The sequence below is a fragment of the Brachycentrus maculatus genome, unplaced genomic scaffold, assembly GCF_059751285.1.
Source record: "Brachycentrus maculatus isolate JH-2025_06_01 unplaced genomic scaffold, ASM5975128v1 h1tg000188l, whole genome shotgun sequence".
Taxonomy (NCBI): Eukaryota; Metazoa; Arthropoda; class Insecta; order Trichoptera; family Brachycentridae; genus Brachycentrus; species Brachycentrus maculatus.
The window spans coordinates 1,456,108-1,481,325 of record NW_028280939.1 but is presented as its reverse complement, the minus strand read 5'-3'; the positions used below and the strand labels follow the sequence as shown (position 1 = coordinate 1,481,325).

General features: G+C 30.3%; 1 protein-coding gene across 1 annotated transcript in view; it reads left to right on the top strand.

The window, feature by feature from the left end:
- LOC148307853 (cell adhesion molecule Dscam2-like) overlaps positions 1-25,218 on the top strand; it is a 196,539-nt gene that overhangs the window by 135,237 nt on the left and 36,084 nt on the right. The window contains exon 7 of the mRNA XM_088262768.1: positions 10,760-10,872. Coding sequence (XP_088118894.1) covers positions 10,760-10,872 — 113 coding nt within the window. The remainder of the gene's footprint in view (positions 1-10,759; positions 10,873-25,218) is intronic.

Sequence of the window (25,218 nt, the reverse complement as noted above, 5' to 3'; positions counted from 1 at the left end):
ACTTTTTAGTAACAATCCTTTGCGGTTCACTTCAATTAAATCGATAACTAAGAAGCTAGCTTTGTGCTTTTTATTTATTTTACTTTATAATACGTATTGTATGTGTTCAAATAGATTTTTTTAAATAGATTTCTACTTAATTTATGCACCTAAATTAATTTTTTTCACAACTGAAATAAAAATATTATTAAATATGGACTCCATTAAGAAGGTTAGCCAAATCTGACCTCGTATAAAAAGATGAGAATAAAGGTGTTCCGTGTCGTATTTTTACTCTCAAAAGATCCCATCGGCACGTGTCGTCTCCCACAGGAATCCATAAATCATATAATATATCCACATAGTATGTTTGCCTTATTGGAATCGGGAATAAATCTAATATTTTGATATAAAATGCGATAAACTGTGGAAATTCGTGACGGATTTACAGTGTATACACGTGACTACTAGACCCTTGTACCGTGTGCCAAACCAACTACCCTTTACCGCATGGGTAGCCAACCTTTTCAGCAGCCGGGCCAGATTTGAGAAATAACATTTTACACCGGGCCGTAAAACAAAATTTCTTTTTTTATTCTAAGCAAACATATATATATATATATATATATATATATATATATATATATATATATATATATATATATATATATATATATATATATATATATATATATATATATATATATATATATATATATATATATATATATATATATATATATATATATATATATATATATATATATATATATATATATATATATATATATATATATATATATATATATATATATATATATATATATATATATATATATATATATATATATATATATATATATATATTTATGTATACATATTTTTTTTTTTAAGATACAATGAAAACGAGAATGAAACATATTTATGAAATTAGAGTATTGCAATACAAAAAATAATCAGAAAACTTCTCAGTTCTTCTATTACTCTTCTCTTCTTTGGTCCAACGTCTTTACTACTTGATGCCATTATATGGGTCTTGAAATTGTCACGACAGTGAAATACTTTCATATATGGGATATGATATGAACTACGCACGGTGGAATGTTCTTTTGGTGGTTTTATATACACATAAAGAAAAAATATGTGAAATGCTCCGAGGGCCGCGGGTTGGCCACCCTTGCTTTACCGTCTACCCACCCCCCTTCAATACAGAAACCATGTTATGAATTATAAAATATTTTCACTTAGCACTCTATCTTTTGATACCATCTTTCTGCAATAATGATAATAATTTTCAAATGCGTATATTTTTAATTTTTTATTGACTTTTTTTATCAATATTCTTCTTCTTCTTCTGCTTGGTGTAGGTCTTGTGGTCTGTTTTTTAAGAGAGATTAGCCTCCTGCAATGTCGATTCCCAACTGTTAATCCATCTCACTATCGTCTTGGGGTTTGCCGTACAGTGCAATGTGTGTGCAATGTTATCAATATTATTATTAATCATGACAGACACTCACTCTCCGCATAATATCAATATTGGAAGTTAATATGAAACATCTATCTGCATTTTATTAAATTATGAAAGAAGATGGAAATCTGAGTATCCCGGGTCTTACAATCTGGCAATTGGCTTATTGTGGATGTTATACGTGCACCATTCTGCCCAATTTAAAAAAAATAAATTTAATATAATTACATTTTTAAGTATAATATGATTTTTTTATAATCCTTATCCTCACCTAATGGTGCATAGGGCACTGCATCAAATTGACGCAGTGTTATCTTGATCATTACTTACATGAAGGCAAGGTGATCACTCTTGCGCTTCAGGAACCAATCCAGGGTAATATTAAATAAATATTACAGTGTTGAATCACAAATATTTATTTTCACCTCCCCCCCTGAGAATCGAACCCGGGACCTCCAGCACGGTAGCTAAACACGCTGACCATTACACCACGGAGGTGGACAAAATATAAGTATAATAAAATACATTTTCTAAACATTTATACATATGGCTAACTTTTAGTTTTAGATTCGCTGTGCCTCTCCATAAAAGAGATTGAGCTCTTGTGCTTGGAAAGGGACTCATGGTTTAATGTTGTATATAATTGATGGTATAATAGTCTTTTTTTATATATTTTTTTCAAGATTTATTTGTAATGAGCATTAATTTTTTCCTTTAGAATTTTCATATCTTCTATTTTTTTATTTCTTTAGGGAGTTTATTGAAATATTTAATTCCCAAATATTAGAAGTTTTGTTGAAATTGCTTAGTATTGCATTTCGGAGTTGAAAAATCATTTTAGAATCTCGAAGATAAACTTTTTTTTATTCAAATATTTGTCACCTTTTAGAAATTAAAAAATTGCGGTTTTTTATAAATGGTTTCTATGTTTTGGACTTAAAATTTTGTTAATAATAATTATTTAACAAATATATTGCAATTAAATAAATTAAATATTGAAACCTGCATATAAGTAAGTATCTTCCACATGTAGGTATGATCTTCGAAGGGTTCAGAAACATGGCTGATTGTGGTGCCACCGGTTGAGAAATTGGTGAAGTATATTTGTCATTGTAACTATCCGCCTCCGTAGTGTAATGGTCAGCACGCTCGGCTACCGTACTGAAGGTCCCGGGTTCGATTCACACGGGGGGTAAAATAAATACAAGTGATTTTTTTACTCTTATATTTATCAATATTTATTTATTTATTTTATTTATTTATTTATTTATTTTCATAATACATAGATACATTCAATATACATATTCATTTCATATACACATTTATTATACGTATTACGGCTCTTTAGGCATGGCCTGTGTTGAGCCGAATACTTACATGGTAAAACAAAGTTTAAATATATTTTTTTTAAATTACCTTGGACTGGTACCGGGAGCGGAGGGCTAATCGCCTTTCTTTCATTGTGTTTATGATTAAGATAACACTGCGTTTAAATGATGCAGTGCCCTATGCACCATTGGGGTGCGGATAAGGGTTTGAATGAAATATTTGTAATAGATATTACATATGTAATAGATGGCACAATAGATTTTAAGAAGTGGTAGATGTAAAAAGAGACCATGTAGAAATTTAATTAAAAGGGTTTAAGTTATATTTTTACAGAATAAAATAAGAACTATGTAGTTTTTTCCACGTGTATTTTTTTTGACCAGCGACCGGGTTTCGTCACAACTAACATCATCAGACTGGTGATGTCACATAATTTTGTTGTGACAAAACCCGGTTGCTGATCAAATAAAATTAATGTGGAAAAAAGCTACATAGTTCTAAATGTAGTTCCACCAGTAAATATCAGTACAAAACTTAAAATCATGTTGTCACAAAAAGGTAAGGTAGATAAAAATAAATCGTAGTCATACAGGGGAAAGTGACCAAGTGCATTGTTTTACAAAAACGTGATGATTGACTATTTTATATCTTACTAGCTTAATATTGCACTGAAAAAATCCCAAAGGATTTTAAACTTGGAAGTATAATATATCGACTTGTTAAAAATTACTAACTGCATTGTTGTTTATTTCCTTGCCAAGAAAAAGTGACTTAAATGACCCTCCTGAACATGTTACGTTTTGATGGTGGGTCACTTTCTCCTGTACGACTACGACATGTTCTAACATCTAGATTCTAAATTTAAGTTTTCAGGCTCAAAGACGGGTCAAAGGTGATATTTGTTTAAATTTATTTAATTTGGGATCTTCTCATATAAATGACTATTTTTCAGCAGTTTTTCATTTATATCTTCAAGAATCATCTTTGTTATAAAACAGGACTCCAGCTGTGATTTAGTAGAACCTTGGTTATCCAATTCAAGTCTGTGACTACCATGAGAATGCAATTCATCTCAAACCCGACCATTTTCATGCCACGTGTACACTTGAAAGATGTTGAGTTGTTTTATTTATTTGAATCGAGTCATTGGAAGAGAGAACTCAAGTTCCAAGTGGGGTTAAAAATTTTGTGAAGGAAAAGTTTTAAGTGGCGTTGGGGTCGCGACGATATATTTTGTCGTTTTGCTTCCCAAAGAGAGAGCCATTTAAAAAAAGGATAGTAAAACTACAAAGTGCACTGTATTGTAAATTTTAGGGAACACACATCACTAACACCCAGACTAACTGAAAAAAAATACAACATTTTGAGTGTGTCTAAATACTTGTTCACAAAATCTGGATTATCTCCAATTACAGGAGTTATTTTCATATTATTTTTTTTACATCTCATCAAAGATGAAGAAGAATCCAGGATTCGGACCTCACATACTAATATAAAAGTTTCTGCTTAGTAAAAAGCTTCTTTACATCTCACTGATTCTATAACAAGATTTATAAATTGGTTCATATATATAGAACTTCCGAGAATTTGAGTAGTGTGGTTGTCAATAATGGGTAGAATTGGTGAATGTTACACGTGTGTAAAGTGATCACATAAACCAGCCTATGACGGTCGTCAGCCCCGTAAATGCCCAGACTTCCATATTCTTCTCCATCTTTGATGAGATGTCAAAAAATAATATGGAAATAATAATAATAACAATAATATTAATAATAATAATAATAATATGGAAAAAGAATATTCATTAATTGATCTGGCAGTCAGCTTCAGCCTTCTACGTCCCAAGGACACAACTTTAGAGTTAGCTTCAATTGAAAATGATGTGAAATACATCGAAATACGTGTCACAGTAGATTTTAAGAAATAGTGGTATTTACCAAGTAAAACTTAAATTAAAAATGAGAATAAATCTTTCACAAAAATTGGCGAGAGTAGAAGCGAGTGTAGTTTTGCAGTTGAGCTTCTTACGAACTACGACGCGACTACTGACAATTATTCCAACTCGGATGTTTTCCCCTAATTTCAATTTAAAGAAATAATCAGAAACTATGGAATAAATGTTAATAATATTTTTTATGTACCTAATTTTAAAAAATATTGATAGTTTTTAGTAAATTATCAATTTTTAAATATTTTTTCTTTCTCTTTTATCTGTTTTCCGTACTTTTTAAACTAATTTCATCTTTTTAAACTCATTTTAAATCATCGTTGCAAAAAAATATGTAAAAATCAAATGTAAGAACCAAATGCGCTGACAAAAGCATTATCTGCACTACAGGGTACTAGGATAGATAAAATTAATATGACATGAAAATTCGAATCCTTATTATTGATTAAGAAATAAGTTCCTTGATTAAAAGAATTAAACTCAACATGAGCATATAAACAGAATGTCAGAAAACAGACTTCCACGTATCGCCCTTCAAAGAAACCCTGAAGGACGTAGACCCCCAGGCAGACCTCTAAAAAGGTGGAGAGATAGCTGGGAGTCAACATCCCAAGGGCGACAGGCGGAGGCACAGACATATGAGGATCTATAAAAAGAAGAAGAAGAAGAAACTTAGTCAAAATACCCTCTACTCTCTCAGAAAAATCTGAATGACGTCGTATACCTTCTTTACCTGAATATCGAAAATGTATTTAACTGAAATTAATTTATTTAAAATGTTTCGATTACCGCTCTCAGGCAGAAAATAGAAATAGTTGAACTGCACTCCGCATAGATCGAGTTGCCGCTACAGAGAATTCCTATAATATTTGAATAAAATGAGGGATTTGAACTGCTATTTTCAGCTACATCTGACACGTTTTAATACCGCGACCTTAAAAACACGACAAATAGAGGTGACCTTTATAGCCTTGTGGCCCGAGAAATATAAAACAATTTAAATTATGTACACAAATTTTAAGTTTTGACAGCTGAGTCGGACGGTGTTTTATTTTTAAATTCCGGAATATGTGGACAATATTTTATTTCATACTTAAACAGAAAACATTAAAAATGAAATGTACCTGCATAGTTGAATAAAGTAAAACTAACTCAAACTCCATACGGAGATAATGATATAATTTATTATTGAGGTTTGTCTGAACTTATTGAGGTATATATGAATATATGTAGTAATATTTTTTTTATGTTTATTTCAGTTAAAAGGGTGGTTTTTCATAAATAATAGCTATTTTAAAATATCATTAGCATTTTTTTAAATCATAATTATAAAATTATATTTTTTACTGAAAACTCCAATTTGTGATTTGTCAGTATATAAACAATGTGACAGAGCAAGTTTCTTTAATAAATGTTTACGGAATACAGGGTACAAAAAAACAATACGAATGTATTAAGTAAAGAATATAATCATTAAAAAGTTAAATAGGAAGTATTAAAAGTTTTTTTATAAAGAAAAGTAATGTGAACATAAATTCCATATAATTAATAACTTTGTGATTTGGCATTTCATAACTTACAAATTAACTTTGTTAATCTTATTAAAATTAAATATATTGTAAACCTGTTTGAGTAATTAATGCTTAATTAAATCCAATCGCCATTGAACTTAAGTTATTAAAAAATATCAAGTGATCTTATATTTAGTATTAATTTTATATTAAGTTATAATTTCCACATACTTAAGATATTAAAGAAAAAAATCAATCAACTTTCGAAAAAGATTTATTATGCTGTGACATTTGCGAGTGATATGAGACTTCCACTTAATAAAATTATGCATAAGCCATACGTTATAAAAAAATTTCATTTATTTTTAATTTCAATTGGTTAATATTACAATTTCTTACAGTCTATTATTACACGTATTTCAATGCATCGAGAATTTTATTAAACGCTTATAATTTATATATTACATTTTAAAATTTATGAATAAATTTATGAGGCGAATGTTAGTGGGAAAAGAAGCAGAGGAAGACCGAAAAAAACATGGCACGATCAGGTATGCCAAATACTTGAAAGTGGTCAGGTTAGGAGTCGTAACAATCGGCGGGTATGTATGAGGAGATGCATGAACGTGGAAGAGGCGAAGAATGTTTGCAAGGACAGAGTGGTGTGGCGCTCTATTCTCTCTGCCTACCCCTGCGGGGAAGCGGCGTGATGGTTAGTTAGTTTTTTTTTTTTAATCAAATGCTTATTTTTAGAGTCTACTTAACTGTATTTTTTTTGTTTAAATACATTAAAAAAATATTTGTTACAATTGCTTCGTCTTGATATGGAATTTTCAAACTAATGGCATTGGTTTGAAAATGCCATAACTATAAATAAAACATCTGAAGTTCTCGAAACTTGTCGTGTTAATATTAATAAACTCAGAAATCGTCTTACGCATGTGTTTTCTATTTATATTTGAAAAGATACGTGCCTCCATCATTCAAACCTGTTATTTTTGGTAAGTTGTAAGATGTTACATCATAGCTTTAAGCCCCTAAATGTAGCGACAAGTACAAGAAGTCCCTAATAAATAAATAAAATCTCTTTTCTCCTCATTCGTAAGTAATACTTGCTCGTTGACAAACGAACGAGAAAAGCCTCCCAAAGGAGCAGTCTGTAATCTGGTATCCTTGACATCAATGTATTTTACCGTGACATAAATGTACTCTTAATGATTAACTACGTAGTATTAAGTATTTCTTAAGGCATTACTGACAGAAAAAATCAAAGTATAGAACCGATATTGTATTTTATATTATATTTAAGGACGATTTCGACTTTTGTTGATTTGCATTTTTTCAACCCTCCACAGTGCAAAAACAGTATAAAACTATTTTTGCACTGTGGACGGTTTTTGTATGACACATAGCAAAAACAATAAATAATCGAGCAAAAGCATCTGCCATTTTTGGGCTGGAAATTCAGTGAAGGGATATTACAATGTATTGTTATTTATTCAAACACAGGATTACTCACTCTACGCATAAAATATCAATATTATAGGCATGTTCGAATGAAGTAAGCTTCACAACATTTTGACTGTGTCCAAAAACTCATTCACAAATCTGGATTATCTCCAATTACAGGAGTTACTTTTCAAATGCCCAGACTTCCATATTTGATGAGATGTGAAAAAATAATACGAAGTAAGCTTTATATGTACTTCACAAATTTCTCAACTGCTGGCACTACAATCATTAATACTTCGATTATATTCGTGGTTAGTGTCCTGGACTCTTGAGTCAGTGTTTCCGGGTTCAAACCCACTGTACTACAATTTGATACATATTTTAATCATGAACCGCTTAGGCTCACCGAAATATAATAAAATTACATAAAGTATTTTTGTAAATAATGAAAACACAAATATTTCTCTTTTTTAATAAAATAAAAATAAAAATAGATTATCGCGAAAACCTTTATTATTATTTCCTATGTTGGTAGTTCGTTCTGTGTGCAATTTGTCAATCTGAAGTAACATTACATTACACAAGCTTTGAGATTGACCTCATGAAATAAGCTCTCAGATCGTATCTTTTATCGGTTTTCTAAAGATTGGAATGTAAGCAGCGTCTCCCCTCTTCCATCGAAAAAGCTGTCTTCGGGGACGTGTACGCGATTACATGAAGCGATACAATGGCCGATCGAAGATGCCTTAAAAATCAATTTGTGTGCCTCCAAAATTTAATTCAGCGATTTTATTTGACAAATAAAATAACAACATTGATGATGTCGGTTACTACGAAACCCGGTCACTGGTCAAATAAAATTCACGTGGAAAAAACTACATAGTTATTCTTTAATTCTATAAAATGCAGTTCCACTAAGAAATGTTAGTACAAAACTATTTTTTTATAAGATTTTGGATGGGTCGAAATTCTTGTTCACAAATTAGGGTTTCTCTAGTTATTATTTTTAATATATTTACACCTCAATATAGATGAAGAAGAATGAGAAATCTGGGTATTTATCAGGCTTACGACTTGTCATAGACTGGTTTAAGTAATCACTTTATAAACGTGTAACATTCACCATTCTACCCATGATTGATAACCACACAACTCAATTTTTTGGAACTCATACACATATCATATAATTCTCACGTCACTTCATGTGTGTTCGCAGCACTATTTATGGTTAATTTGACTAAGCTTTTAAACAGCAGAAACGCTTTTCATTTAAATCTGTGCAAGATTTTAACCGATTTATTGTACATACTAAAAATCTACACCTAAAAATCATAAAATTTATGCAAATTTATTTTATTCACAACATTTTGAGTGTGTCCAAATCCTTGTTCACAAATCCGGTTTTCTTCACTTAGGAGCAATTTTTACATTTTGGCATCTCAGCATAGACGAAGAAAAATTTGAAAGTCGGGGATTTACGGGACTTACGACCCGTCATAGGTTTATATGAGTGATCACTTTATAAAGGTGTAACATTCACCATTCTACCCATGATTGACAACAACACTACTCAAATATTAGACCTTGATTTATATTTTTTATTTATACATTTTTTACGTAAAATAAAGCCGGATAGATACCGAATGTTTCCCTTTTGAAATGGGCTACTGCTGATAAATAAATTCCGAAAGCTCTGATGAATAATATTACATCACTTTATGAATCGTGATAAAACGAACTGTACAAATATCAAATAATAAATTTACAATCATAATAAATGAAAGCAAACAACAATCAAATTGTATTTATCTATTGTAGCATTAATTTGTATTGTAGTCTAAACGCATTATACTAGTTCCCGTTAAATTCTGTACTTTTTAATAATGCAGCATTATTTGTGGAATAAAATTAATACTAAAATATTTCATAATATAGTTTTCTTGACCACATTTTTTGGTATTTCTAAATCTTTGTTCACTAATCTAGGTTTCTTCACATAGGTGTAAAATTAGTATATCTCCAGATTTGTAAACGAGGATATAGACGTACCTAAAATAAAAAAAGTATATAATAAAAAAAATTACATTAACAATAATAAACATTACATTACATTAACGAAAATAGTTACATTAATAAAAATAAAGCCAATTCCACATATAAATGTGGAATTGTTTAAAACAATACATATATATTTTTATGAACGTCTCACTTGGCAGAACCTATGACAAGACATTCATTTACATCATAAAAAAACATTACTTTGAAATAACAAAAAAATAAAATAAAGTACAGTTTAGCACAGTGAGAAATTGACAAGTAAGCAACAATAATAAAACGTTATTATTATGATGGCTTTATTTAGGTGGGTGACCATCTTTAAGCTCTTGTGTCCCATTATAAAAGCTATATTATATAAAGCTATCATAAATTATACTGTTTTATTTCATTTAAGAAAAGTTTCATCTTCTTTTTCTTTCTAAAGTAAAAACTAACTAACTATCACGCCATTTCCCCGCAGGGGTTGGCAGATATTATAGAACGTCACTCATATCTGTCTTTGCAAACACTATTCGCCTCTTCCACAGTCATGCATCCCTCATACATACCCGCCAATTATTCTGACTCCTGACCTGACCAATTTCTATTATTTAAAATACTTGATCGTGCCAAGCTTTTCTCGGTCTTCCTCTGAGTACCAACCACATACGCCCACATGCCCAAACTGTTTTAACACACTTTGCATTCTTTCTGAAGTATCTACACTGATTTCCATGTTTTATTCGTTCACTCTGTATAACACTCAAAATATTTTTTAAAAACATGAATACATTGAAAAGGATGTAGTTTTCCATTCACAGTAATATCTCAATACGTAGACTTTTTTCTTCCAAGAAGCTGTACAATTCCCGAACAAATAAAATAAATAAATAAAATAAAATAGTATATCAGCACCTATTATAATTTACGTAAAAATGTTTACTGTAGGAATTTTTAATTATAAGTTTTTTTCTGATATTGTACATGGAATGTTTCGTTAAATAATTGTTTCTTTTTCTTTTCATCTCATTTCAGAAATATCTTGAAGACTTTTCATTCATCCGCCGAGGGTAGGAGTCCTGCCATTGTGAAGAGTGCTCCGTTCGCTTGTGAATCAGGATCAATACCTCTCTCCATTAACGTAAAAGGTACGCGAGATATTTATTTTCCTCCATTAAATCGTAACATAAATAAAGAACATAAATTTCAGTTGAAATTCATGGGTCAGGCCGTTAGTATCCATGTTTGATGCGTATTGAAATTATTACTTATTTTGTATTCATGCTTGTTCCAGCTTTTTTTAATTAAAATAACTCGGAAAAATATTTACTATCCAACATATCCGAACTGAAATGGTTACATGTAATGAAAAAACAACAATATCGGATATTATTTATATGTAGTGATTACTTTAATTCTCTCATTGTATACTCGTATAATGTATGAGTCGTATTTTACTTAGCTCATTAAAATAACTTTGTTTTTATATGAGTTATTTTTTGGTTTAAGTTGTTAATTTCAATTTTGTTTTTTATACCCTTAAACGCGTTGACTATTCCTGATTCACAAGTTAAATAAAAGGTTACCCTGAGGCATTGGGTCATTGGATGATTTATGTTCAGCATTCAGGGACTATAATCCGACTACTTATTTATGGAAAATGATTTGATATTTAAATAACAGGCGTCTTAAGACGTGTAAGAGCTTTAGCTAAACAATGACAACTTGCAAAACTTATAAATACCCTGATTTCTATTTTTACAAATAAAAACATTGGTTTTCATTGTTGAAATACCACATATACATGCTTTTCAATGGGGATTTTTTTTTTGTTTTAAATTTTAGTAGCACTTGGTTAAAGTACCAATATTTGTTAAACTCTGTTATGACACGGGTATCGATATATTCCGCATCATTTTCAAATACTAAAATTTAAGCTGATACAAAAATTTATGCTATTACTAAAATCTAAGTTAAAAATACTAAAATCTAAGCTTCACATGTGATGCTTAGTCTAAATTTTAAGTAGATTCTAAGAAATATTAGTATTTACCAATTTAAATTAAAAATGGATATTTCGTCAAAGTAACTGCTGAATCGATTGATAATATTGTTTTAAATCTTATTATAATGAAAAAATATATAATTTTGATAATTTTTAACCTTAGGATATGAAATTTCAAGGAATAAAAAAATTATAACATAAAACTTGATTATTTTTGAAACCGCAAAGGTTCGTGATTTCAATATTTTTCCCCGGTATTTTTCAAATTATGTAACAGTATGAGCGAAGATTCGTTGCCATTAAAATTGCCCTAAATTCCCCAAATTCTCGGGATAGCTATTATTTTCATACAGCGCTAAATGTAATGAATACAATTTTCCCGCTACGAATGCGAGAATTTTCCGTATGGCTCGCCAACCATACAATGTCTCTTCCGCGTTTATCTTTCACAAAAGGTATTCAAATTGTTTATCAGCAAGTACCTTCGTATAATTTCCACCCCTGATAACGATATCCATATAATTTGTACCAATTTTCTCACCTCAACAGAGAAACTAACTGGATAACAAATTATAGCACAATGGTTTATGGTTTTATTCAGTACACTCGGGTTGAATACGATAGAAATTTATTTTACTGTAAGTGCTCCAACGTAACTTACTCGCGTAAACGTTTTCTCCCCAAAAGTGAAGAGGATAATATTCAAAGTTATTTATAGTTACAGTATTGTGTGGTTTAATATATATATATATATATATATATATATATATATATATATATATATATATATATATATATATATATATATATATATATATATATATATATATATATATATATATATATATATATATATATATATATATATATATATATATATATATATATATATATATATATATATATATATATATATATATATATATATATATATATATATATATATATATATATATATATATATATATATATATATATATATATATATATATATATATATATATATATATATATATATATATATATATATATATATATATATATATAAACAAAGAATTTTACAGGAGCATTAAATATTAGGATATCCCAAAACCGACTTTTTATATCTCGTTACACGCCCCCCCCATGAATTTGTTATGGAGTGAACTTTTTGAAAGGAGTGAATTTTAAAGTCAAAAATATCAGTAACTCCATTCTCTCTGCCGCAGGAGTAGGCAGAGAGAATGGAACGCTATACCACTCTGTCAATGCAAACATTATTCGCCTCTTCCACATTTATGCATCTCATACATACCTGTCGATTATTTCAACTACCGGACCGCTTTTAAGTATTTGACATACCTGATCATGCCAAATTTTCCTTGGTCTTTCTCTCTCCATTTTTCAACTACATTCGCCTCATAAATTTGTTTTACCGTTCTTTCCTCACTCATTCGTTCCATATATCCAAACCATCTCTACACACTTATTTCACCGTTCGAACATCTATAATACATCGTTTTGCCGTACATTTGTCTAAAGGATCGTATTTCGACCGCATTCAGTCTAAATTCGTCGTTCTTTTGCTAACTCTATGTTCCACTTCCATACAAAGGGTTGGAAGCATCGATTGTGTGCCGCCTGTTTAGCTTTCCCTAAAAGGTTTTTATTTGCCTCAATTATTTTCAAAGCGAAGTCATTATTGATACTACTGGACTTGTTATGAAATTATTTAAGCATATTCGAAATATGCAATTACCTTTTTACTACCCCATCCAATCCAATTTCTATCGCATGGCAAAAACTGATGTACGTGAGTTGGAAAATATTGTCAAATTTTCCTAAATCTCTTTCCGGTCATATGAACATTAAAAATAAAGGTCCATAAATGTTTGCAATAAAAAAATCTTGCTTGGAAGGTTAGGGAAGTTTTGGTTTTCAAAAGGTGGTCGTCTATAACTAAACGTATCCTTTATAAAATGAAATAACTTTGTTGGGTAATATATCCAAAATTAAACATGGTTTATTTGGTTGAATTCTACATTTATTTATGTATATTTTAATACGTGACGCGTTTCGTCTTCTTAGGACATTATCAAACACTAAAAGTGTTTGATAATGTCCTAATTGTTTAATTTTGGATATATTACTCAACAATTCAATATGGAATTATACCAACTGTCTACAGTTACAATAAATAAAATAACTATGTTATAACCACTTTTTTATTATTACAATTTGAACTACCGGTTTCAATAAGAACCTTGTCATCATCAGGGTTTATATTAATTCAAAAACATTAAAATGCTCTCACCAAAAAACTTCCACACACTCTGTAAAAATCCTAAATGTTATACGTATCGCTTTAAAACTGAACTAAATTTGATTTATTTGTTTTGTTTTAGAAATACAACAAAGGTTAACGTTTCTTTAAAAAAATATCCGTTGACTTTTCTTCTTCCTTCCTACATCTCAACTTATCTTCTTTGTAGACTATTTAGGATCAGCCTCCCTCGTCCTCGGGTTGCAGGTTCTTCTATCATATATAATGTCGCCTAGGTCGTGTCTTTATCTCATGTTATCTTTCTATAGCATCCATGAATTTTTGGGTGTTTATCTAGATGTCTATCGAGGAAGATCCATGGCAATCGTCTGTTTTACAATATGTTCAGGTTTTTTTTTTAGATGGGAATTGCATTTATTATTTACCTTGCTTATTATGTACAAGGTTTGTAGATCATTCAGTGGTTTTTTGTTTCTTCTAGCTAATTAAATATGTTTTTATTTGAATCTGTGTTGGGAACAGGAGGGATAATCTAGTGTGGGTCAAATAGGAACTTCTCAGCATTTGCTCATTGCTCATTGCAGGAAACCACGTTGCACTCCTCAGGAGAAGGCGGACTGTTGACTGTCATCAGCAGACCTTCCGTTCCACTAGAAGAGGGTTCGGCATTTTGTGTCCTACTTTGGTTTATCAGGTTATCTACGTCCTATGTGCCCATGCCGTCTCGATTGACTTTCCTCTACCTTATTAATGATATCAGTTAAACCCAGGCTTAATGCTAAATGCATGAACTCTTTTCAGCAGTTTCTAGTTGTTTGTTTAACGTTTGAAGAACGTAATTTGCGTCAAACGTCAATTACACTTTAATATGGAGGAGTTCCTCTTTCATTATAAACGGTTCAATTATTAACATTGAAAAGAAATTTATTTAATATCTAAGTTAACAAATAAAGAAAGTTCTCAGTGCTCCGTTGACTTCAAAAATATTTTTCAACAAGTTTCACAAAGTTTATTATTATTTTGTAAGCCAATATAACGTAATGTCGTTTCATCCTAAAATACGAAAGACTTTGTTAACTATTTCTTAATAAATTCCTTTGATGAAAAGGGAAGATGAAGATTTTGTAATAAGTAAAGATTTAGATCTTTGAAAAACAAAACAAATACAAAAACTAACCTTTTTGAAGGAGTTTTATTGTGTTCAATTATGTTGAAACATTTATTGCAAAATACCGCAGAAACTTTTCGATTGAATCATGCATTTCAGAAACGTCACGTGCCCATCTAGTGGTGGAGTTGTAAGGTTGGACGTATAATGTAACAGCAACGTCACTTTACGACGAGTGTCTGAAGATAATAAATAGAATTTATTATCTTCAGACACATGTTTTTTGTGTCGTTTATTTATATCTAATACAGTGTTCATAATTTCAAAAAAAGGTTTTTTTATTCGTTTCAAACCTATTTCTTTATCACGGACTTTTAGCGTTAAGGGACACCCCCTCCCCCAATCAGACCCTTTTATTGAGGCTTTACTGTACTAACATGTTCTCTCCTTCAAACCCTTATCCGCTTCCCAATGGTGCATAGGGCACTACATCATATATTTTATTTTATTTTATTTATTTATTGAACGGCTGAAGCCTTTAAGGTAATACATATAATACATATATACAGTATCTATTACAAAAATAAATATAAATGAAATGTTATCTTGATCGTAAACACATGAAGGAAAGGTGGTCAAACCTCCACTTCAGGTACTAGTCTAGGGTAATATTGAATAAATATGTATAAGAGTGAAAACATCTATTATATTTGTGTGACCTCTCCCGGGAATCGAGCCCAGGACCTCCAGGTAGCCGAGCGTACTGACCATTGCACTACGGAGGCGGATTACCGCTACCACTACTGATAGATTGTGTTAAATAAATTAGACAGATTGTAAACTTGACTTTTTACGTTTATGAATTTCGCAACGTTTGTAACGTTTCAATTACCAGGCGAGCATGACAGAAGGTTGGTGTACTGAAATCTCGGCAACAAAATGTTCGGGGCTTCAAAACTAGCTCGGCCCTCCAAACAAATGACCGACTTACAAAGGATCTCGGGACAAATGTCTGCCTTTACTTCGCCAGACTCAGTACCAGCATATTGTCTGAAAGTAAAATCTGACAAAATCGTAATCATTGCTCTTCCTTAGTGAAATTTCATGTTTCCTGTACAAAGGGGTTAATTTGTTATTATAAACACTTGTATAAATTTTAAATCAAACAGAGATTTTTGAGTCTACTAAGTTGTATTTTATTAACAAAAACACCAAAAAAAAATAATATCATGACGATTGTTTCGGGTAGTTATGGCATTTTCAAACGAATATGAAGATCAAATGGACTGACGGTCCTTTTGTAATTTTAATTATGTGTTTTTGTTAATAAAATACAATTTAGTAGACTCAAAAAGTCTGTGTTTGATTTAAAATTTAAACATAAATTCAAATGGAGTTTTACAAATTAAACGCCAAATCAATAAATAAATATAAACACTTGTTATGAAATTTGTAATAAAGAAATTTAATTTAATTACATTATTATTTTAACGTTAATCTAAAGTATAATCATCGATAGCTTTTAAGTCGCAATGAGTGTGATTTTTTAACCCAGTTTGATACACTGTACTCTGACCATTATTGACTATTTTCTTGATCTTTTAATGAAGAGAACATGTTTTCATGAACAACACATGGAAATGTTGAATTCAGGAATTGTTTATTTTATTGTAAATCCGTATTAAAATACGGATTAACTGTTACAACTTTTATTGTAATTCATTCCGTTTCATGATTTAAAAAATACGTAAAAACTTTTTACATTTTACAAACTCACTTTTAATATATTAATAAACATCCGATTTGATATTTAATACATGATATAATATATATGTATAAATATATACAGAAACATTTGTTAAATCGATTTGAAAAATATTTTTATGAAAAGTTTGTAAAGTTTCTGTCCCCCAAAGAGCCAAAAATATTTTTCATCAGGGATATTATCAACTAAAGAGATTTGTGAGTGCTCAGTCCTTTCATACTTTGCATCTACAGAGACGGTTTAAGCTTACACATAACGTATGTATGTAGATGGGTTCTCGAGCTTTAAGCCTATCTCGACTCATTCTTTAGTTATATTTTAAACTTGTGTAGGTTTATACGTCATCTATTGTCCCGTCTAAATCAGAGCAATTTGAGCTTTTAAATTTAGGATTCACATCGCCACTTTCAGATTACAATGTTATGTGTTTATACAAATATGTATATTTATATATATATATATATATATATATATATATATATATATATATATATATATATATATATATATATATATATATATATATATATATATATATATATATATATATATATGGGTATAATAAATTTTTGAAGTATAAAGCCTACTTAAATTGAACATAGGTGCGATTCATTCCGAATTAATTCGCATATGTTTTAAAGAGGTAAATAGCGTATTATAGAAAACCAACAGTATTGCACATATAAAACATTGAAAAATGAATGCAGTTAGGATCTCTAATGTCTAATAGAATAAATAATAAAATAATAAAAATAAAATATTTGGTATATATGTTATTGAATAGGTGAAGCCTTAAGCCATGTTTGAAAGTTGAAATTACATTTTTGGTACTTTCCACAACTTTCAATGAAAATCTCAAGATTTTTTATTATTTGATTGCTTTTCTTGGAGTCAGCTTACTATAGCTGCCGTCAAGCCTTAGGAGAACCTTTACGGGTCCTGACATTAATCTTCCCTGCTTGGGATTTTATATACCTTACTTTCCCATACGCAACTTTCGGCTTTTTGAATGTTCCAACGTGATAAGTGAGCTCTTTAATTATTTTAATGACCTCATAAAATTCACACTATTAAACCCGGCCCATACAAACTGTCACTAATATTATTGTGAATAACAGAGGCTGGTTGAACAGAATAGTTTTCATGTACGTGAGGTGCTACGTAGTACTTTTCTGTTCCCTGCCATTAAACAATAGCGAAATCAGCGCCCGTATTTTAGTTGTGCTTTATTTCCATTTTCAGCAATAGCATTTCATGAAATGGACGTGTTTTCAGGACAAAGCCATCAATTTGACCCGCTAGTTTGATTTTTTTTATTTGTAAACGTATTTTACAGTCATACTATATTGATATCACCCTGTTGTCATTTTTCTTTAGTTTGAAAATGCAACTCGTTGCAAAAACGTATTGTGAATTTTATTTCCGCAGTATAAATTAATATATTCTTTTTTAAATATATTTTTTTGATATATATATATATATATATATATATATATATATATATATATATATATATATATATATAATTTTAATTAATTCTCTAGACATTTCTTCTTTTACAATAAATAAAAATACTTATAATTAATAACGCAGTTCTCTCCAATAAAGAGACTAAGCTCTTGTGCATGTATATGGTTTTACGCTTATTATTTATTGTTTATGTTTGTTGGTACTGTAATTTATTTTTATTAAAGCTACTTTTGTGTTATTTTTATTACGTAATTTTTATAACATTGTTAAAAAAAATTTCATCGAATAATGTCGACAATGTAATATAACACGAAGGAACGTTCTTGATATTGATTAGTTATCACGAGACAATCTTTACTACTTTTGTGACTGGAGTAATGGTTTTCTTGAAGGATTTGATATGGCGCCGTATATCTTCGTTAGCATCTTCAAGGAGCTGATTTGTATATACACCCTCATAATACAAATCTGTTCTGACATTTTATCAGATTTTAGACTACTCTTCTTCATAAAATATTGCTTCCCCCTCTTAGTCCTTTGTTTGCTTATATTGTATTTTATTTTTTTAAGCACAGAATAAATAAAAAAATCCTGTTTTATTTTTAATCATAAGGCACCAAATCGACAACCTGTGGTAAGTTTATTTCCAAATAATATAATAAATTTAAAAAAATATATAAAAAAATACTATGTTAATTATTTGTTCATGAATGCTTGATGAGTTCCGCTTTGAAATTGTTTATTATCTAAAATCTAAAAAAAATTATATGCAATGAAATTCATGTTAAATTTATTATTTACGGCAAAATAGTTAAATAACACCACAGTAAGAAGACTTTTTTTGTATTTCTTCTTCCTCTTCTTCTTACTGTAGGCCTCGTGGCCTGATTTTAAGAGGGATAAGCCTCCTGCGATGTCGATTCCTGGCTGTCGTTCCATCTCTTTGGTGGTCTGCCCAGAAGTCCACCTTGGGGTTGGCCGTGCAGTGCGATATGGGAAGAGTCTTGATGGTTCCATTCTTTTCACATGCGCACACACAAAAAAGTCATCGTTGTTAAACTCTTTAGATGAAAAAAAATGTAATTTAAAAACTTCTTCTAAAATTTATTCATTGAATTTGAAATGGTTTAGGAGCAGAGTTATCAGTTTTTTTTTATTTGTACTCAATGTAGGTATACAAATATGCATCTAATAATCATTCAGTACCTATATACTTCTCTCAAACCATCTCAATATGTAGAATAAGACTATACTGCCACAATTTGTATACCGAACAACCGTTATATATAACATATTATAGAATTTTCAATTACTCCATGCGGAAATGGATACGGTTTTATATTTCCGTACTAAAATAGCATCTTTATTGGAGAAATCTCCAGACACGAAGATTGTTTCCAGCGGATACTGAATAAGATATATCTGTATACTTCTAGTAATTTCTGCAACAAAATATTATGATTTTTTTATTTAATGTGTTTCGCAGATACTTTGTGGCATATTTTACGAACTTTATAAAATAAATCGACTTTATTTTTAACCACTTTTTTGTTGGTACATTTACATGTTTACATCAGGGTTGAACATGTACATGTTTAACCCTGATGATGACAAGGTTGTTGCCGAAACCGATTGGAAATAAAATGTACCAATAAAATGTAGTTAAAAACAAGAGTTGTTTTATTTTATAAAATATCAAGGGTTTTTTTTTTCGCTTAATCTACAATGCTTGTGAAGTAACGAAATGGCAATAGAACCACTGAAATCCAAACTAATTGGGGGTGTGGCCTGTTCGGATTTCGAAAGTTCGGATTAGCCGAGAAATTTGTAATACAGTACATACGTATCGTAGTACTTTGCACTACAGTGCTCGTTGTTATGTTGTACATTTCAATAAATTAATTTTTTTGCATTTTCATCTAATATTACAGTAGTTGAGTAGCATTTTTATAACCTTTATCCACACCCAACGATGCAAAGGCTCTGCATCATTTAAATGCAGTGTTATCTTGATCGTTAAAACATGACAGAAAGGTGATCAGCCCTCCGCTTCAGGTACCAGTCCAGAATAATATTGAATAAATATTAGAGTGAAAAAATCACTTACATTTATTGGACCCCCCCAATTGGTTATTGAACCCAGAACCTCTACTACGGTAGCCGATCTTGCTGGCCATTATACTACAGAGGCGGATAAAAGACTTGAGTAGCAATACAAATACAATACTAGTTACTTTAGTATCATATCAATATTGTTTTAACAAAATGGGGTTTTATATATTTTTTGTAATAATAAATGTGTTCTTCAGTCTGCGTACTTTTTAAATATTTTCTTACAAATGTTTTTCTTCAAAATCTTGCTCCGATTTCCTGGGATTTTGAATATCCGGGGTTTTTCTTATAAATCTATTAAACTACAACAAATCAAAAATATTGAAAATGCTTAGTGAAATTATGCTAAGTGTTGAGTGATATTGATATGAAACTCAAGTTGAGACACCTATAATACATTTTTTTTCATTAAAAGCTCCTACTGTATTCCCGGATTTGATACAGAGACTCTAGGCTCCCTGACAGACCACTATTGCAAAGTTATAAAGTTTTATGAACTGAGGACCGAAAATTATTTTAACAAAATATCCGGAGTTTATTGTGAATTTAATAGCTTTCGATGTCGCTATCACTGCCAATCTAAAAAAATACAAATTTGGAAAACCATCACAGAATTTCTAAAGTGCTCCAGTGTTCACATTTATTGAATTAAAAACAATGCTTTACCAACTGGGAAAACACATTTAATTGCTTGCATCCCAGAAATAAAAACAACAAAAAAAAACAATTTCGATTTCCGCTAGTCACAGAAAAATTCTTTCACCCAACCTTCCTCCCGTGATTGCTATTATCTTCCACTTCTTTATTCTCTTACCTTTCTACCTTCCCGAGAATAGACAAGATGGATAGAGAACGAACCGAGTTATTCTTTCAAATAAATATTATATCCATCCTTCCGTGATCTTAACCTAGCGCCTAGCCAAACCTGTATTTTCGTAAATAAAATGTTTTTCAATAATTATAATACAACTTTGTTTTAAATTCACTACAAATATTTTTGTGAAGCTTAGTTATAATGTTGTTAATTATGTGGTCAGCATGCTCGGCTACTGTTCTGGAGGTCCCTGGTTCGATTCCCAGTAGGGGGTCAAATAAATATAAGTGATTTTTTCACTTTAATATTTATTCAATATTACCCTGGACTGGTACCTGAAGCGGAGGCCTTTCCTTCGTGTGTTAAGGATCAAGATAACACTGCATTTATATAATGAATTGCCCTTTCTTCAAAATGCAAAAACAACACTTTCTGCCCTGTAGCGGGTAAATATTAAGTTTAAAATAATGCCGCTTTTGCTGGGATATAGTACATTTTCTTGGCATTCCGAAAACATGCACAACTGAAAATTGACAATTTTTGATTTATGACGTTCTTGATAGGAGTGAGCGATATATGTAGTAACAGTGATGTGAAAAGTACTTAGGCAGTAACGTGTATGTAGTTTGTTGTTTGTATCGTGGTTAAAATATGTATTTTTTTATTCGAAATTTACAATAGGGAACAATGATTAAAGAAAACACTTGTTTTTTACCACTTGAGTTTTATTATATACATGTTTCAGAAGTTAAACTTCAATCATTCAGGTCTGTATAATAACTAAAAAATAAAATATAAAATTTTCTATAAATAAGGAGAGGGGAAAGTAAGGGGAAGTTTGACTTCTGAAACATGTATATAATAAAACTCAAGTGGTAAAAAACAAGTGTTTTCTTTAATCATTGTAACATGTTTTACCACAAAGTCAATGCCGAAACAATAAATAAAATACAATAGGGAAAATTATCTTAATATAGCAAAAAGAAAATCAATAAAAACATGTATTAATAATGGTTCCAATCCTAATACATGGGAAGTGAAGCATAGTGTTAACACAAGAAGGATGAAAGTATACTGAATGCAGTCGAATTACAATTTATAAGACGAATGTCTGGCAAAACGATGTATGATATATGTTCACGCCAATTTATCTCAGGGGTAAACCTATATCATACCCTCACCTCACCTAATGATCTCGAGTACCTCATCACAACTGGATAAATTTTCATAGAATGGATACCTTTTACATATGTAGCATAAAGTCGACCTACTATGCAAATAACATACAAGTTATTATCATGTCTAAAAAGGTCAATTTCATTTTTCAAATTTTGTTGATAATCTTTCCGACCGTTATCCCTAAATATTCCCCCGTAACCCGATTACTCCAGTTGACATATAATCGTAAACAATATATTTCACGGTATAATGGTGCGGAGTGTGGAACCTCCGTGGAACTCGGAATGGGATCTAATTGTCCAAATTCCCTTTTGCGTCCGTTCTGCAAAATTCCACTCCAATATCTAATTGTTAAATCACCATACAAACTAATACTGGGCAGCCAGCTGGGTTTCAATAGGATACTCTCGGACTGGTTTTGTGTAATTCTACAGGATTCATTACAAAGTACTGAAAAATAGCGACCCTTTTATATTTTCAACAACAAAAGGCACTCTGGATTATCTGTGTGATTTGAGTATTTGACACTTTATCGATTTTTTAAAATTAAATCACTTTTAAATTATGTTATTTTACTGAAATGGAACTTATTTTTCGTAGTCCTTTCGCATTTGAAAATAATGCGTATAGTCGAAAAACTCCAATCTGTTCTTTTTTAATACAACATATGCTAAACTAACGGAATATAACAAGCTATATATTTAAATTCAAAAATCAATTGAAAACAAATGGTTAGCAGGACAATGCATCGCATCGACGCGGCGTTATCTTGATCGTTACTTACATGAGGGCATTTCAACAATCCAATAGTCAAATAAATACTAGAGTGAAAACTCCCTAGGTATTTTACTATTCTAACCCCCCGGGAATCGAACGTGGGGCCTCCAACACGGTGGCTAAACGCGCTAACCATTACACTACGGAGATGTACAACATCATTTGTTTGTGTGTGTTACACAAAAATTACAGTTCTTGACACATGTTATTAGGTTTTATTTCCAGAAAATATCGAAAAAGATTTTTATTTACAGAAACTATTCGTATCTTCTTTCTCTTCTACAAAACTATGTTTAGATTTTCTTCGCTGACTTTAATCTTTATTAGGCCTGAGTAAAGGTTTTTATATTAACACACATTTGAAATCTTAACAGCTACATATAGTTTTATTTATTGTTTCGGCATTAACTTTGTGGTAAGACATGTTACAATGACTAAAGAAAACACTTTCCCCTCTCCTTATTTATAGAACAATTTTATATTTTATATTTTAGTTATTATACAGACCTGAATGATGGAAGTTTAACTTCTGAAACATGCAGTCTATAATAAAACTCAAGTGGTAATAAACGAAGTGTTTTCTTTAATCATTGTAGCTACATATAGATTTATAGATAATTGAAAGATCACAGACGAAGCTCGTCATTATTTTTTCCAATTTTATTCCTGTCTTAACCGTGCTCCCTTTTCTGATTTCTTCATTTGTAACCGTCTTTTCCACACATTCTTAGTTATAGAAATCGTGTCTGCTTTCATGCTTTCAGTAATTGCATATACAGAAGAACTTTTCCAACAAATTGTTCCGTAAGATTATTTCGAACCCAAACAATAATTCCCATAAGAATCGATGTTAATTGAATGAATTAACTCCAGACGCACTGAAAATGGGCCTTTATTTTAGTTTATGATTAACAATATTCAATTTTTAATTGTGAATAATACAGATTTAAAAAGGCCTTTCAAACATGTATTTATATTATTTATTTCGGACACTGGATTGTTCACCCTGCGGATGTCTTTTTTTAGTATCTCAACTTGATATGAAACATGAAAATTAAATATTCTTTTTTGACATCTCATCAAGGATGAAGAAGAATATGGAAGTCTGGGCATTTACGGGTATGACGACCGCCATAGGTTCACATTCACCAATTCTACCCATTATTGACAACCACACTACTCCCATTCTTGGAATTTCTATATATATGTATATATTATATACATATATACATACATATATATATATATATATATATATATATATATATATATATATATATATATATATATATATATATATATATATATATATATATATATATATATATATATATATATATATATATATATATATATATATATATATATATATATATATATATATATATATATATATATATATATATATATATATATATATATATATATATATATATATATATATATATATATATATATATATATATGTGTGTGTGTGTGTGTGTGTGTATGTATATTCCATTGAGACAATTTGAGAAGAACTTCATACTTTTTTTATAATCGACACACGTTATCATTTTTTTTGTACAATAACTAAGAAAAGTTTTCCACGAAAATTTGCTAGCAATAGTTTAATTTGTTCGCAACAAATGGTGGAACTAAAGTTCCACTTGATGGTAGAATTGGAACGAGAAATATTCATGGTAAATATTCATTCTTATGTACTGAACTTTTTTATGCGTCGCAGAACTTTTTCGCGAACAACCAAGGATATCTACAGTGTCAGACTTTGCCTCTAAGCGCCCTTGTGCGAAGTTTTTCCAGGCGCCCGGTCGCGTCCCTTACAAATATCCGTCCGATTTCATATCGACAAGAAGGTCATAGATTCATAAAATGTATTTTTCAGTTACCATATTTTTTTTGAACTGTAACATATGAAAAAAATGCCAACTCACATTGTTTTCAGCCGAGTCAGATTTTTTCCTCAAAAAATGTCGACGGGGGTCAATTTTAGCTCCAATT